Source organism: Cantharellus anzutake, assembly GCF_015039405.1.
Source record: "Cantharellus anzutake strain C23 chromosome Unknown EI90scaffold_69, whole genome shotgun sequence".
NCBI lineage: Eukaryota > Fungi > Basidiomycota > Agaricomycetes > Cantharellales > Hydnaceae > Cantharellus > Cantharellus anzutake.
This window is the reverse complement of record NW_024067019.1, coordinates 227002-243717: the sequence shown is the minus strand read 5'-3', so window position 1 is coordinate 243717 and position 16716 is coordinate 227002. Positions and strand designations below refer to the sequence as shown.

The following is a 16716-nucleotide window of genomic DNA, read 5'->3' as shown; positions in this document are numbered from 1 at the left end:
CGGTGCCAGCATCGAGGCTTTGCTCTTACTGAACACATCCGCGAACTCGTGATACTCCTTCGGAACGGCCGAGAGGTCGACGGAATCGGTGTGGGATGAGGCAGCCCTCAAGCGGCTTTCCTCGGAAGGGATGGTTAGGCTGAAGGATACCGATCCTTCAAGTCAGCAAGCCTTCGCGAATGCGGAACGGCTGACGAACTCGATAGATGGTAGTGGAGGGGTAACAGCCTGCGACTGAGGTGCTGGCGAAACATCAGATGGTTGGATGTCGGACGACGGCAGTGTTGCCGGAGACGACGGGGGAGAGCTCGGAGTGACTGTCTTGGTAGGTTCGGAAGTTCGGAACGTAATACTGCTTGAGACCCAATCAATCAACAGATTGTAGCGGGTAAGCCAGTTGTGTCCTAGGACTAGGGAACATGATCCATCCAGCGATGTGACAAAGAAAGTCGTGGGGGTGATGTTTCCGGAAGCGAAGCGGAGGGGAATATCAACGGCACGGGTTATGATTGAGTTGGTGCTACCGTCGAATAGGCGTAGTTGTAGGGGTTTGATCTGGTATGTCTTCAAGGCCAGCTTTTTTACGAAGGTGTCGTCGATGAAGCAGTCCGAAGACCCAGAATCTACGAGTGCGGGTACGTTCTCATAGGAGTGGAAAAGTTTATTTTGTGTCCTACTATTGGACGGAGGAGAAACAGGAAGAGAAGAAGAAGAAGAGAAGCGGAGAGAGGTGGATCGATCTACGGAAGTAGTCGGAGGGGGCGGAGGAGAGAGTGGTACATCAGCAACACTATCTACAACGGGTAGAACATTGCCCGAAGGGTCAACATTGAAAGGAGAAAATAGACCATTTGAAAGAGAGAAGGAAACGGGAATGTGGAGGGAGGATAAGTCGGAAATGGAAGACGCGTTTAAATGCACTTCTTTGAGCGCACGGAAGGAAGGATCGCAACCCCCGGTCCGTGCGGAGTCCACGGGGGTGCGGACTAATTTTTTGCTTCTGCGGAAGCGGATCCTTGCTCCTCGGTCTGGGCCGAATGGGCCTTAGAGGCGCGAGAAGAAGACTTGGGACAATCCTTGACCATATGGCCAGACTGACCGCAGAACATACATAGTTTCTCGTCGAGACAATGCTTACGCTCTTGTGGTGTGAGCTTACCGTTGTCTCCGAGTTTAGATGAGAGGTCCGGTTTGGCGGAGCTGGCCTCGGACTTCTTATTGTCCTTCGGAGGCCTACTACCGGAAGCGGAGTTGAAAACGGAGGAGGAAGGGACGGGGTCGGAACGAGAAGCGGCGGTGGACTTGTCGAAAACGTTAGAGGAAGAGGGTTTCGCGTGACGTGTAACTTCCGATTTACGCTCCCAATAGCGTGCATCGAGAGTTTGGGAAAGGGTGCGAAGCTCAGAGAGAGTAGAGGGTTTACCTACTCTGGCAATATCATCCTTGATACGTTCCGGCAATCCGTTATAGAAGAAACGACGAAGCGCGGCTTCTCCGTAACCGTGAAGTTGGGAGGCGTGTCAGTTGAACTCGACGACGTATTTGTTGATGTGGTGCCCGTCCTTCATGTCCAGTGTCATCAGTTGAACCTCGGCGTCGCCCACAGGATCGTGAGGGCCGAAGTTAGTTTGAAGTTCATTAACGAACTCTTGATAGTCGTTCATCCATCGCGGACGAAGTGTGGAATTCTGGTCAAATAACAGGTCCGGCTCGAACCAATCGAGGGCCATTCCCTTGAGGTAGGACTGCGCAAATATGACTTTAGCGCGGTCGCTAGCGAAAGCGAGGGGACAGTCCTGGAAGTTGAGCTCGCATTGGACCAAGAATACTCGGAGTTCTCGGGGATCCTTTCCGTCGAACTGTTCGGGTTCACGGACCTTGGTCCGGAGAGCAGAAGATGGTGGTCGTCGTCGTCGTCCGGTGTGACGAGCCAGACTGGCAATGGCTTGGGCCGGTTGTGTAGTGGCCACGTTGGAGGTGGGTTCGGGATCGTCAGTGGTTGGGACAGTGGGAATGGGAGGATCAGCAGGAGGAGGGTTGACGAAGTCGGGGACCTCGGAACCGAGTCCAAAGAAGTGGGCGGGATCTATGGGTTGTTCCGTGGTGTCTCCAAAGTCGGAGTCTGCGACTGGTGATCGATTCCTAACGGGGCGCATGATCGGAGTCGATGGGAGAGGGGTTTCAAGGTTAGAAAAGCTTCGAAACTCAACTGGGTTTCTCGCCAATCGACTAGGACCAGGCTGAGAGGGTTCTGGGGAAGGTGAAGCGGAGTTGGGGACTAATGTGCGTAGTTGCGAACGAGTGCGAAGGACTTTTGGTGCCATACAAGACGTGTACTAGTCAGGGAGTAGAAAAATACTGTCAGAGACCAGACTTGAGACGAAAGAATGTCTCCGTAACGGAGGGCTTCGGCCTCAGCGACTTCTGCCAGGAGCGCTGTGCCTAGTGACACGTCCGTGCCCTAACTTACTGACTGGCAATTAGAACCTAGGGGGGAACTCTAGTTGATTTTTCTACTGGGGCGTAACCTATGTACAAGTGGGATATATATATGGTTACAGCGGAGACGGTTCCGCAATTGGCGGAGCCGAACGGAGCGGAGCTAACGGGGTTTAACCATTAGCCGACTGAATATTACCGACGAGTCGGTTCACGGGGTTAGCGGAAAGGCAGGCGATAACCCAGAAACGGAAAGGAGGGATAAGCCCGAAGGTGGACTCTGCAGGGCAGGCGAGTGTATTGCTCAGCGGAGGCGGGGGTGCGCTAGCGGACGTCGGAGCTGTCCGGAAGTCTTTGGGGCTCCGTACTTAGGGAGGCGTAGGTAATAAATTGGAATGGGGGGGTGGTGACCATCGAGGGGTACCGAGAGGATTGCGGAATAACGGGGGCTCCGAGGTTAGTGAGGGAGGAGCGGAGTTGGAACGGAGGAATCGGAGGGACCGGAAGTCGATGGCCGGGAATGGATATGACACCGGGGGTATTTAGTGCGGTGAGTTGGTTGGTTTTGTCCAGTGCTTCATTCCCAAGATCTTCGGCTCCTTTCAGGAATTCATGGTCGTTTACTAGGTAGTTTGGGATTGCCCATCTGCCTTTGCCAATGTGTGGTGCGTGGGGATCATGTATGTCTATTGAGATCAGCTGGTGGTCAGCCGTTGGGATGCCTGGGTTTTTGATACTCCAGGTGAGTGATTTATTTATTATTTCATTTGTGGCATAGATCCTGTCAATTCGTGACATATGAGTTCCTGTACAGTGTCCGAAGGTGTAGTTTTTTGTGGGTGCCAGGTTGCTTGGTGCCATCCATCTTTTAGGTCATGGAGGTAGAGGAGTTCTTTTAGGGCCACTACTGCAGCATTCGCATCTTCGTGTTGGGGGGAACGGTCAATTGCTTCTTCGACAATGTTGAAGTCACCCAGGGCAATGTCGACCTGGATGTTTTCTGTGAGTTCACCTAGTTTCTGCCAGAATGCGGTGTTCTCGGTACCTGCCCCTCTAGTGTTTGGGGCATATATTGTTAATAGTGTGATCTTGTTGCCAGGTGGCCATTCGATCATGGTGAGGATGGCTCGTCCAGGGATAAGGTTGGTCGATTCCGTTGGCTTCTTTTTTATGATGCTTTTATTGATGATAATTGCAATGCTGGCGGCTCTGGTGTGGGTCGGGTCAAAGGAGTGGATGATGTGGAATTCATTGTTGTACCGGTTGGCTAGTAGGTCTTCTTGGGGTGAGTCGATGTGGGTTTCTGATACGCACATCACAGTGATCTTATCCTTCATTTTATTTGTGATAAGGTTCCATTTTTGTTTAGTCTGTGGGCTGTTGGCTCCTCTAATGTTGAGGGCCGCAATGGAGAGGTGGCCGTTTGGGGTCGTTGGGGGTCTTCCACCTCTTAGGCGGAGTGGTATATGTGGGGCTGGGGTTTTTGGTCTGTTTTCCGATCCCTGGTGACCATCATTGGGTTTTGATAAAACAGTATAAATTCTCTGCCCTCTGGGCACCGGGGGCTGTGGTCTATTTACCAGTTGGGTATTCGCCGTGTGATTGGGCTTTGGGGGGTTGATCTTTTTACAGGCATTTTGGTGTTTCCCGATCCGATTGCCAGCCGGGGTTCAGGGTATTTTCGGGCGTTTTGGGATCAAGCTACTGGGCTTTCCTGTCGCCCGTGGGCTCAGTAAGTGTGGGCTCAGTAGGGTGTGGGGAGGAGGGGAGGTTATGGGTTAGTTAGGGTTTTCAATTGAATCATAGTGTTTGTGAGGGAAGTATTTACAGGACAGGGCAGAGTAACTACGTGATGTGAGCGGGGCTCTTTTGGTTATCTAATTTATTTTGCCATTTGTCCACGGTTCAGGGTGAAATCCTTTTAAGGTGCATATCAGTCAAAGTTGTATTTTGGAGGGACAAAGGAGAGGAATCGTGAGCCATATTGGGTGGGGGGACGGCCACGTCCTCTTCCACGTTGGAAGTTTGAATAAGGCAGGTGTCAAGGGAGGGAGGGGAATGGACCTCCACTAGAGCTGGAGGGGATCGCATTGCTGTCGGTATCTGCTTCCATGTCGGCATCTTGTTTGGGGTACCGTTGATTCCAGGCAGAGTGAGAGTGGATCGGGCAGCAGTGGAATAAGTGGTCGGAGGCTTTACAGGTGTTACAGACTCTTTGTCTGTTGAAGGTGTGTCTGGCTTGGGTTCTCTCACTTACGAACGAGGCCATTTTGAAAATATGGGACCATTGGTCATGTGCGGTTTCTCGTGCCTCTTTGAGGGTCTTGAAGGGAGGGTCTATATGCAGCTCCCACATGGTTACCGATTTGTCTGAGGTCAGCCTTCTTTTTTCCTCGGTGTTTTCGTTATATTCCTTTCCGTTGGGGGCATATCCTCTTGGGATTACTCTGACACTGTCTACAATTTCCTTTATTTGGTCAGTTGTCATGCTTGCCTCCTCTAGGAATGTTCGGAAGGGGCTTGGTGATTTGGTGATAGTTTGCTTGACAGCATCTTTAATGTTGTTCACGTCCTTCAACCTGTTGCCCATTCCTACAATTGAAATCATGAAGGAAGAAGGCTTGAATCTAGTGCCGATAGCGATGAACCCAAACGTCTTGCATATCCATAGGTGTTCGCGTATGAGGAGGTCAGCGAATTGGGGGTTCAGGCCATCAATTAAGAAGCCCCACAGTTTAGCGTATTGGGGGGTTCCGCCACGTCTGAGGTCAATGGGGACAGGGGGATAATGCTCACTTCTCCTACTTGGTGTGGGAATGCTCTTTCGAGGAAAGCTTCCATGTTGGTCTGGAAGTTGCTGGTGTTTTCTTCGCTGTGGGCGGCATCTAGGGGTAGGACTAGAATGGCACCTGCCTTTTTTAGCCAGGCTTTGGCACGGTCAGGGTTTGCTCCTTCAAGGAGGCGACCTGGGCGGAAGCCGTGTGCGTAAAAGTTGGCTAGGCCAGGGCTGAGAGGTAGCCAGTTGATGTTATGGAAATGGGATTTTCCCATTTTTAGCCTCTTATGGGCTCTATGCAGTACAATATCACGTGACATGTAAATAATAACAACAAAAAACCAACAATTACTACCCAAAAACCCCGATAACACCTGTTACATTAATTGTAACATCTTCTCAATGTCACGGCCCCCTCCTGCACCCGAACGCTATAGAAATGGGCCAATTAGGCCCCATTTTTATAACAGTTGAGGTCATCTCTTCCGTCATCGGGTTTTTCTGCAAGTACCGGCATGAAGGTTGGGTGGTCCATGGCAATGGGGGATCCATCACCGTCCATGGCTGGGCTCCGGGATGGAGGGAATTCGGTGGGGTTTATATTTTTTAGGAAAGCCGCTGAGCCTCCAGACTCAAAGTCCAAGACATCAGGGGTGGGCACAAGGGAGGGTTTGAAGTTCTGGGGGGTGGTGAGGAGGGGCCTCATCGCTTTAGGGGGGAGAAAGCGGGGGGGGGGCCTTTAAAGGGCCCTGGAGTCTTGTGGCGGTGGGTGATCTTGCGTGTTTCCTCATTTCATTTTCAGATGCTGGAGTAGGGTCTTGGTTTTTACCGCTTCCTTGGTAGTTCTTCCCGAAGAGGGGGTTGGGTTGGGAGGTGTCTGTATTGTCGGAGTCGGAGTCGTGGGTGATCTCCTCATCCCGGTCAGCTATAGTGACGGTGAAATTTTGTGGCACATTGGTTATGGCTGCTGCCATTTGTTCGTCCTCAGCCCTCAGTAGGGATTGGAAGGTTGTATGGAGGGGTATGGATGGCTGTTCAGACTGGGACCTTGTCAGAGGTTATGGGGTGAACAGGGGGATATTTACCTCCATGGTTTAGCGGGGAACTTGTTGGGGGGGGAGGGAACTGACACAGTTCCTGCGGAGTTACCCGTTTTATTCCCGGCTGCTAGAATGCGTCAGTATTTTCGATTGGCGGTTAGGGGGGGGTTTGGGTTTTCCCGGATCTGGGTGGGGGGCAATCTAGGCATGTGGGGTGGGCCAGGGTCGGGTCGGTTTGTTTAGTCATCGGGGGTCATTTACCAGTGGCGTTTTGGGGGCGAATGTTCAGAGTGTTACGGGTGGGCCTGGGGGGATAGTGGTGCCCCTTGATTCTAGTGGGGGAAAGTTGATTCTATGAGATATTAGGGTGTAGCGGGTTTCTTGCCCAGATGTTGTAGCCATGCCAGGGTGGAGATTTGGCAGCGGCGATTCTGGTTTAAATCAGTGGGCAAATTGACTACGCAATTCAGGAGTGGCCTAGGTAATGCTCATTTGGTTGTGGTATGGGTTAGTTCACACAGGTTGTACAGGTTATTGCAGTGGGATGGCAGGTGGTAATTATTTTTATTTTTATTTTTTGTTTTTCCGCACTTAGGTTGTTGGTCAGGGTTTTCGTCAGTGTGTTGTACATTGTCATAACTACCCTTGAGATCTCGTCCACTGTGGCTGGGGGGGAGTCTCCCGGCCCTACTCCTATCGTGGGTGTGGGGAAACTGGAGCCGGGGCTGCAGAGGTATGAGAGGGGGTGTCTCCAGAATGCTCGGGAGATCTGAAACTCGCTTTTGGGATACCAGGTCGAGCTTAATGGTGCAGTTTGGGTGTGTCGTGCATATGCTCTCAGAGGGGTTGTTGGGGAGTCATATGGTTGAGACGCAGATCGGCGTAGTTATAAAGGGACAGGGTGATTGGGTAAGGGGGTGAGGGAGAGCGTTTCCTGCTGGGCCATCTTGGCCAATAGTGGCCGGGGACTGCCTGGGTAGCTGTTAGGTGACGGGCCAGGCTTCGGTTGTGATCGGTGGCTAGTGGTGGGTTAGGGCATCATTTGGGTGCGCATTAGGGAGGTGGTACTTGTGGTTTCATGGGCACTGTATTGAGGTTAGGGCTGAGGCGGGCGATTGGTAGGTTTCATAGGGCTCTAATTTAATTTGATTTTTGGGGGGTCCCGGGCTTTGTTGTCTGCTTGGGCTGTGCCCTCGTCAGGGGGGAAGACAGATAGAGGTAGAACCTCCTGACTCTGCGAGTCTATAGTGGGACACCTAGTCTACGGCGCGTAGGCTGTGTGGATGTTCCTGTGAACTGTCCTAGTTCTTGCGGAACTACCCATAAACCCAATTGCCTAGGCCGCGCTCGGCGTTTTATAAGATGGCAATTGGGCGCTCATGGTCGACGGCCCTGGGCTCGGGGTCGGCATGACGCCCACCCTGGTGCTGCCTGAGCTTTTACCCCCTGGTCGACATTGCCGCCCCTTTTTCATTTCTCTCTCTCTTTCTTTTCTTTTCTTTTTTTTTTTTTCACTTTCTCGTGCGTGTACTAGCTGTTCGCTTTGCTTTTACCTTTCTAGTTTAATGACTTCGCGGTCGGGCCACCCAACTTTTGTGTCAGTCGTTGGAGCGAAGTGGTTTTCGGAGTAGGTGATCGGGTTTAACTCTATTTCCGGCACATGTGACTTCAATACAAAAGATGACTACTCATGCATCATGTAAAGGTGACTGTGACTTTTAATATAAACCCAACTTGAAATTGCGTGTACGCAGTGCGCGTCCACGGAGCGACGACGACTGGGTACGAGTCTGGTATTGTAGCGGAGTTGGCTGAATTTAATTGGAGCGAATATTGTTGTGGGACCTCGCTTGTGACCAATCTCGTACTAGGATATGGTTGCGCTCAGTTGTTTTCGAAATTTGACTCCGACCATGCCTGGCTATCAGACGATATGGGAAAGAGGTCACTCGTTTCGATCTTGCTGTTTTTTGCTATGCGATGAAGTTTGCGCGCTATCTCGAGGACACCCAGGTGCGTTGGAAAACTGCACAGAGTCAGTATCGTCGTATTGACAACTTGCTTCCCCCTGCCAAGACTCCGGAATGGAAACGGGCCTATATGTGGGCGCTTTTGGCTAACAGATTGGTTGTGGGAAATCGACTACTAATATGGCTTCTCAGCGACTATCGCAAACTTAAGAGATGTGTTCGCGAAATTTCCGGTGTCCAGCTGGAGCGCTCAAGGTCTGGCCCATCTTCACGAACCTCGGTAAGATCAGGAGCGACGGCTCCAGGGGTAGGACCAGACGGCGTAGTGGTATCTAGTGCGCGAACGCCAAGGGGTTCTCCGTTGACTTTCCGCGGCGCCAATCCACTGCCTCCCGCCTCTGAACACTCCTTCACCCCGTCTAGAGCAGGCAGAGAAGCGGATCGGTTGAGCGACAACAGACTCCCCTTCCCAACGTATGGCTCGCACAGGCATTCCCCACCTTTGACGAGAATGTCTTCTGCGCGGGAACCAGAGCCTACGTCTCCTATGACGGAGCTACCACCGGCTTTGCAGGACCCTGCAGATGGGAGAGTACCCACTTCATCTGGCAGGACTGGCAGACAGACCCACGTAACACGTCTAGGTGCCGTCTGAGTCTGAGTGCACAAATAAGTACCTACTTTCGGGTATCCCCTGCAAACGCTCGTCATCGAGCCTCTACCACTACTGGTTAGACCACGTTCTCATTCTATATTTTGGCGCTGAATCATTATTACTCACTCGCATATAAAGGCACATCCGTACAGAGGACTTGCAGCTTAAACGAAATATATCACACTTTGCCGCCCCCAGAGCTACGTTTTTTCGATATTCTAGACAAAGAGTTGGATAAAGTCGAAAGATTCCACCTTGAAAAGTTAGAGGAACTCGTCATATTCTCGTCCTTGCTGAATGAGCAACTGCGCGAACTCGAGGCTCATCGTAAAGTTTATCACGTGTGTAAAGGCTTGCAGATTCTTTGTCGTTCTTGAGTTGACGATAGAGGTAGGAGGTACAGGACAATTCCGCTGCAGCCTCCCGACATTGGGGTCTTGTAGGAGATGCGTTGCATATTATCACCACTTCGCAGGGTGGGACACGGGCCGAGGGACCCTCGGACGAGTTTTCTAGTACCCAAGAGCAAATCGGCGGAGCTCCACCCCCTCGTGATCCTGATCTGTATCATCAGAATAAGAAGAAACTCAAGAAAGCCACTCGCGAACATTACCGGTATGTTCTTATTCCAATCGTCAGATTTCCGAACCTATTACGTTCATACAGTGGAATCGAACTATTGAATGATTATCGGGTGCGCAAGGTCTGGAGCTAACTTCATCCTGTGTGTTAACATCCATGTAGATTCTCAATTTAACTGGGTTCCGGAAAGCGTTGAAGAAGTCCCAGAAAGTGACCCGTATTCCCGCACAGCAGCCCTACATGACTGAGAAAGTGATTACCTTCCGTCTTCCCTAGTTTGATGCCCGTTCATTGGTGCGGTGATAGGTTGACAACTGCGCATTTGCATCAGAGACGAAGATGCTTGAAATGATCTCCAACATCGAATCTTTATATGCTTTGCATTTCAGTAAGTGATGAATGCTTTACCGCGCACTTCAGAAACTCAATTCCCCGTCAGCTGATGGTGATAAGAAAGTTGCACGAGAGAGACTTCGAGACACGATGCAGGGAAACCCCCAACACACTCGATCCTTCCGGTCCGGATTATACACCGGACTGGGCATTGCTGCGCTTTCTCGCGTGATATTCCTAAGTGCTATACGATATAATCACATTGCTGACTTCAACTGACTCGGTCGTAGGCTTCCAAGAGGAGACTCGGGAAGCAATCCCTGCTTGGGCTGCGCTCTTACAGGTTTAAGGTGGATTCCTGCTACCGGTCGTTCTAGCATTACTTATTGGAGTCAACATGCTTGTGTGGAAACGACATCGGATCAACTACGGTTTCATCTTCGGTAAGCTCACCACAAAACTTATCCTACCCATATTTTGACACCCTGTTATGTTGTTGCCTAGAGCTTGATGTCCGGACAATGATCGATCCTCGTCAATACGTCGAGATACCCTCATTTGCATTCCTTACGTTATCCTACTGTGCGCTACTCTCGTTCAGTCGTGTTGGCAACATTGCTGCAACTACCTGGCCATTAGGTACTCCCTGTTTTTATCCGCTTAATATTTGCCATTTGCTCATACTTGCGCGATAGTCTGGCTTGGATTCACGATTTGTTTTGTTCTGAACCCGTTGCCTATGTTCGCAAGATCATCAAGGTATTGGTTTTTGAAGAAATTCTTGACATTGTTCGACTCTGGTCTCGTCCCTGTCGAGGTACATCCTCTTGTTGGGAATTAGCCTACAGACATGCTGAATGTAATGGGGTGTCCATCTTCTAAGTTTTCAGGCAAGCAGAAATGTCACTACTCCCAATGCTAATCAGCTCTGATCCATACTTTCGCAGACTTCTGGCTCGGTGACCAATTCTGCAGTCTTACATTCTCCCTTGCTTCCCTCTGGACTCTTGCATGTTCAGTCCACAATGACTGGGCTCCCGATAGCTATGAAAAATGCGGACTTGTGCATCATTGGCAGACACCGTTTGTTTTGAGCTGCATGCTGTCGTTGATACGTTTTGTTCAATGCCTAAACGTTATTCCGACAGCGGACTTCGCATGCACATGATCAATGTCAGTCTGACTCCATCATAGCAGTCATTTACTTGCCTGGTCTTCTGATGTGGGTATCCTCAGGGCGGAAATTATCTATCGAGTGTGATGTACTATGTTTTCTACTACCTGTGGAGGCACAACGGCACAAAAATCGGAGACACTGCCTTCATTCTGCTTTGCCTTAGTGGATCAGTCATGTCACTCTACACATCAGCATGGGTACAGTTTATCGCTGGTTTTACATTTCATCAAGCTCTCTGATCTGAATGTCACGTTCCCTAGGACCTGCTCGTAGACTGGTCCTTACTTGATCCGATGGCAGAGTACAGGTTCCTCCGCACCGAGCTCTTATACAGGAACTATATTCCGGTGCGCCACCAGGCCCAGCTATGGTAACTTGCTCACGTTTCATCGGACAGCGTTATTATTTTGCAATCGTGAGCACTAAGGCAGTATTATTACTGGATATGTCCTGATGGTAGTTGCTAGGTATCCAACGTGCTTATTTGTTTTATTTGGTTCTCTCACTCTCTGGTGCCTTCGGGGCTGAACATCACGCCGAGAATGTTCATTGTTGTGTTTCTAGGAATTCTTCGCAGGGCCCACTGGAATATCTGTGCATCCCTGGTGCCCCATCTGTCTGAATTTGTAAACTTGACATTTTGACACATGAAGACCGTCTGGAAAATGAACAGCTGGGTAACATGGACCAGTACCAGGCAACGCGGGAGATTCCACTGCTGTACACCTTCCAAGATGAAGGCGAGGACGACAATCGAGCCTCGACTGGCTTGAAAAAGGCCTTCTCGGGACGCCTGCGGGACTTCAATCTCCCATCTGTGCGTTTACCGCAGATGAATACAGGGCACATCCACGAGGTTCCATAAGACAAACTTGTGTGAACTAACTCTTCGCTTCGCGGATGTTGCATGTGTAGATTGGGCATTTGTGTTGATTGACCGAAGCATGCAACTAGTCATCACAAGCCGTGCCGTGACCACTCACCCAACTATCATGTGTAACCACAAGAGCTTTATGATGGCGTCTACTCTCTCTCTGCAGACCCACATGTTCCTCTGAAACTGTTCGTATGCGCTATAAAAATACTCTTTGTAAATAGAGATTCTTAAAACATCTGAGATATTAGGGACTTAGATTTGACCCGATTTCTAGCCATTTCAATTTCTGGATAATCACAAGAGCCGCCTGAGCAATAAAGCTCCACTGTGTTTGATACTATACTGAGCGTAATAACATGCTACTTTACAACCGCTATTCTTCTGATATTTCTGACTTTCCATTGTCTTGCTTTGTTTGATTTAATGTAATATTATTTCGAAGGTACCTGTTCTGCATGGCTGGGTCCACCCAAACAGGGCATTTTCAACAGGGGCCCCCACCACCCCACGCTATGATGTAAGCTGTGACTTGAGGCTCTCAATGGTCGAGCTTGTAAGGAATTTGCTCCCAGGTTCTTTTTGCTGCTTCGCAATTCTTAGATATATATTACCTAATTTCCGACAGTGACACCCTTTGATTGTACTTCGGAGACACCAAAGGCGAAGCAATTATCACTTGTGTTATCAATAGACATGGGCTCAGTTGAATTTATAGTAGGATTCTAGCAGTGTAACCAAACCATCTCAGGTTTTCAAGTGAAGTTGGGGACATGAGACAAAGATGAACTCAGGCTGCATCAACATTGCATACAGTTTGAACGTGATTTGGGTGCACAGTAATGTGTCAGACTTCATAAAAGTCAGGATAGGAGACAAAATCTTCGTTCTCATATGGTGGCGTTGGATGAATCTCTGAAAGGTTCTGCTTACTATTTGGGGACGGTAACGTTCCGTTCCCCCATTTGCCTCAGGCCTCAGTTAGTCCGTCTAAACATAAGCTTTGATGAGCTGTATATTCAACGGGGTAGAGGTAAAAGGCTGATCTGCCTTTTACAGCTACCCCGAGGGTTTATATACAATCTAATGCATTCTCGGCACAAATAAATAGAGAAGCTTCCGTGATGCTAAATTAGCGTCGCGACATAACTATTAGACAACACAACATCAACTGATGTTGTGGGCGGAATATAGACATGGGCTGGGGCCTCACATCCTCCTCCCTTGCGATATTAAATCACAGACAGGGTACAAGCATACATACACAAAGGGAAAGCAAGCATTTTAAAGAAATCGAATTTTAACGTTCTACATATGAAAGATGTATGCAAACGGGGGCACACTCATTGCAGGAGGCTATAATAGTAGTTTGTAGGCGAAGCCCACTCAGAGTTTCTCCTGGAACATATGCACCCAGATCTCGACGACAGAGTTGTCAACGATGAAACGACTTTCTCGTCATTGTGAGTTTATTAAATACCATCGTCCACTGTGACGATGTTGACAGTGGAGGTCGTCGACAGCAGAGTTGTCGTCGACGAAGAGAAAAATGAATAATCAACGATGGTGTCGTTGACGAAAGAGGAAAGGTACAAAATAGATAATCAATGACAGCATTGTTGTTGATGAAGGTAAGAAGTTATTAATCAACGACGGCCTTGTTGTTGATGAAAGTGGGTAATCAATGACGGCATTGTCATTGACGAAGGTAGGGATATGAGGGGATCAGTTCCTCATCTGTTTACACGGTGCGGACCCGGATGGGCCAGAGCCGGATGGGCGATTCGACGTAGTCCTATGAGTTGATGTGGACCTAGCTGCATCAACAGTGACATCGTCACTGAGATAGTTGTTGTTGTAGTGACGAGTCTCGATGTCAGCATTGTTCATGGATGAATCCTCATCTTGATGACGGTGCGAGTAATGGGCATGGTGCGTGGGATGGCCTCATCCATGGGAAGTGGAGGGAGCATGCCCACGCACTGGTGGTGTGTGGGCGGATTCGTACACCGATGAGTGTGCATACATTGGAGGGGGGTACTTGTCAGGGATGGCTCGAGGAAGGCAGAGGTAGCGGTGTAGCGCTCGGCGCTAGCGGCCCAGACAGCAGCGGGGCAGTGGGACCATATAGTGGGCAGCCCTCACTCGGGCTTACATCCCTGTGTGGCTTCTTAGGCTGAAGCGGGAAATGTATTGTTATTAGGGTGGGAAGCTAGACTAAACTAGGGTACTTGCCTGAAGCGGGAAATGAGAAGAAGGTTACTTCTTCGGTCCTGCTTCGGCTTAGTTTATATACATGTGTGAATGGGTCACATGGAGGTGCCACGTCACCCTCAGACGAAGCCGGGTTACCATGGGTGGCTCCACAGTCGATCCCAAGTGTTGGAGGGGAAATACAAGTAGGAGTGCGTGGCGCGTCTGGCGTTGTGGTGCCCCTACGGGGTGCTCAGCGTTGGACACATCTGTGCTACAAGTGTAGGAAAGAAAGAGAGGTCATCTGTATAAAGATAGAAAAAGAGAAGAAGGAGAGAAGAGAGAATGAGAGGATGAGACAAAAGGAAAGGAGGTGGCGGCAGCAGCAGCGTGCCCTGACAGTACTGCAGCGGAGGTGGGGTGTTCGAATACACCACAGGGTGTGGGCTCGTGTACATCATAGGTGGGTTTGAGTACGACATTGGGGGAGGGTTCGAGTACATAAGTGCTCGTTCCTGACGTTGAATTTTACGACGCTGTAGGCGGGATAATCGCCCACGCACAGAGCCGGCTTGGATACCCGCTTCCAACATTCAGAAACCGCTTCCATTCATGCGACAACTCGATACGAATTTGGTATCCAAAAATAGTCCTAATTCGTACAATTCTGACGATACCAAGAACGTCCCAATCGGTGGAGAATTGACGGAGTTCAATGTTGGGCAAGTTAGGCACAGCAGGTCACGGGCATGTGCGGGCGTGGGAATCTCAAGCGGCAACCCAGAATTCCAGCCTCACTCGTTCCCACGGCGTCTAATAAATTGGTAAAAATGCCCATTGGCTGCGTGAGAGTTATCTCCGGCTACATTTCCAATTTAGGCTTTTAATTCCGCAAATCCATTGAGATATCGCTTATTTTCTTTTATTTTCATATTTTGCCATCATTTCAGTTATTGATTGATATTCTTTTATTGTTACTGTTACCCTTTTTATTATTTTGCCTAATAAGGTACCCAGGTGCCATATGGTACCAATATTCACCATCTATTATTTCTAAAAATAATTATTTCTTATAATCCTGTACATACCGGATTTTTGAAGAGAAGTTCTCCCCTCCCCCATTTTCTCTAAGGTGCTAGGACACGCTAGAGTGGGTGTGAGTGTGTGGAATTCCAACAGTAGGAATAAGGGCAGTGATCTAGCTCACAACGAGTGAGTAGTGGACGCTGAGCCCGGACCTTGCGGAAATCCCGGAGAACCCACCACGGAGTTTTAGGATTGAGCATAGCGAAGTCAAGAGAGAAAGTAGAGGTTTTGGAGAGTTTGGCCCCACGAGCTTAGTCAGCATAGAGAGCCGCGAGCCCTCTTTCAACGCTCATGAGTGTCGTCAGTCATTGGTTTTATCCATCAACATGCAAGGATGTACATCCGTGCAATACAAGCTGGGGGGTACTGGTCAGGAAGTCTTTTCGCCTCCGTCTCAATGTCATTGTGCGACATACGCATTTGTGAGGTGCGGTTGTTTGTAGCCACCCTGTACCAGTTGGTACAGGTGTCGATGTCCTTTTGTGAGGGCTTGCCCATCTTGAACGACCAGGCAAGATGGTACATTGTAGCGTAGAATCTCACACCTTCTTCGGTGTGTATGTAGTTTCGAACCAACTCAAACCACTTAGGTTCTTTGTTGCGGAGGAGTGCAGCCGCGTCTGGGAATTTGATTCTATCGACATGGTCAATGTTGTAGAAGCGGGTAGGAAGGGCCACCGATCGACAATATGTCGGTGGGGTGTCAGGGCACACCCGCCTGACCCGGGTCCACCTGGCCACACCTCACCTGCTACCCTGCTGCCCATCCTTCTCTTTCCTCCTTCCCCCTCTTTCTCTCTTTCTTCCCTTCTCTTTATTTCACTCTTCCCACCATTCTCTTCCTGTTTATTCCTTCTATTTACATGGACCACTTTCCCTTGCATCAATGTACTATTGACCCATCTGGCCCAGACACCCTGGATGGCTCCCCGCTGTGCCCAGCATGCGCGCCTGCACTGGATGCCCTCGGGATCCCCCAAGGGGACACCTGGATGGCTGCGGCTGTCTCCGAGGATGATGTGGCACCCATCATGTGACTCAAGCCGCATGTACATAAATGTACCTGAAGTGGGAACTTGTCAGAGTCCGCGCATCAGTTCGTGCGTAAGAATCTCCCCGGGAAACTAGTCGTTGTAAAAGCTGGGGGGGCCAACCCAGCTGGCGATAAGGCCTTATATACATGAGTTCCGCAACTCATAAGAGCGCGGCTACACTGGGAACACATGGTAGCCGATAGAGAAGCGACATGAAATAGGAGAATAGATCATGCGGATAAGGGGGCGATAACGGGTGAGGGATGATGCGATAGCGGAAATAGCGCATTGAATACAGCCTGCATTCTAACTACGGCAAATCACACGCAGATATCGGCTTACGGGTACTCAACCTATCCGGATAGAGGTCCGGGCCAGCCGGATAACCGTCCGTGCCCTGACAGAACTGAAGAAGTAACCTTCTCACCTTTTCCACTTCAGGTAAGTTAGCATAGTTTTCCCTTTCAATAATAATTCACCTTTTCCACTTCAGTATAAGTGGCCAGGGACTGTTGTCCTGCATTGGGCCCGCCAGCACGCACACTCACTTTGCACCC

At 49.8% G+C, this 16716-nt stretch overlaps 3 protein-coding genes across 3 annotated transcripts; all 3 read left to right on the top strand.

Annotated features, from left to right (window-relative positions):
* The first annotated feature begins 7909 nt into the window (after positions 1–7909).
* Positions 7910–9060, top strand: EI90DRAFT_2400697 (uncharacterized protein). Its single transcript, XM_039052974.1, has 2 exons — positions 7910–8955; positions 9019–9060. The coding sequence occupies exon 1, from the start codon at positions 8236–8238 to the stop codon at positions 8878–8880; it is 645 nt and encodes a 214-aa protein (XP_038911000.1). The 5' UTR covers positions 7910–8235; the 3' UTR covers positions 8881–8955; positions 9019–9060.
* A 477-nt stretch (positions 9061–9537) lies between these two features.
* Positions 9538–10604, top strand: EI90DRAFT_2400601 (uncharacterized protein). Its single transcript, XM_039052973.1, has 7 exons — positions 9538–9574; positions 9625–9714; positions 9769–9850; positions 9902–10036; positions 10086–10138; positions 10302–10377; positions 10435–10604. The coding sequence occupies exons 2-7, from the start codon at positions 9703–9705 to the stop codon at positions 10488–10490; spliced, it is 414 nt and encodes a 137-aa protein (XP_038910999.1). The 5' UTR covers positions 9538–9574; positions 9625–9702; the 3' UTR covers positions 10491–10604.
* EI90DRAFT_3077481 (EXS family-domain-containing protein) lies at positions 10506–12097 on the top strand. Its single transcript, XM_039061726.1, has 7 exons — positions 10506–10595; positions 10743–10902; positions 10944–10968; positions 11032–11169; positions 11233–11319; positions 11370–11387; positions 11537–12097. Exons 1-7 carry the CDS (start codon positions 10535–10537, stop codon positions 11600–11602), a joined length of 555 nt encoding a protein of 184 aa, XP_038910998.1. The 5' UTR covers positions 10506–10534; the 3' UTR covers positions 11603–12097.
* The last annotated feature ends 4619 nt before the right edge of the window (positions 12098–16716 follow it).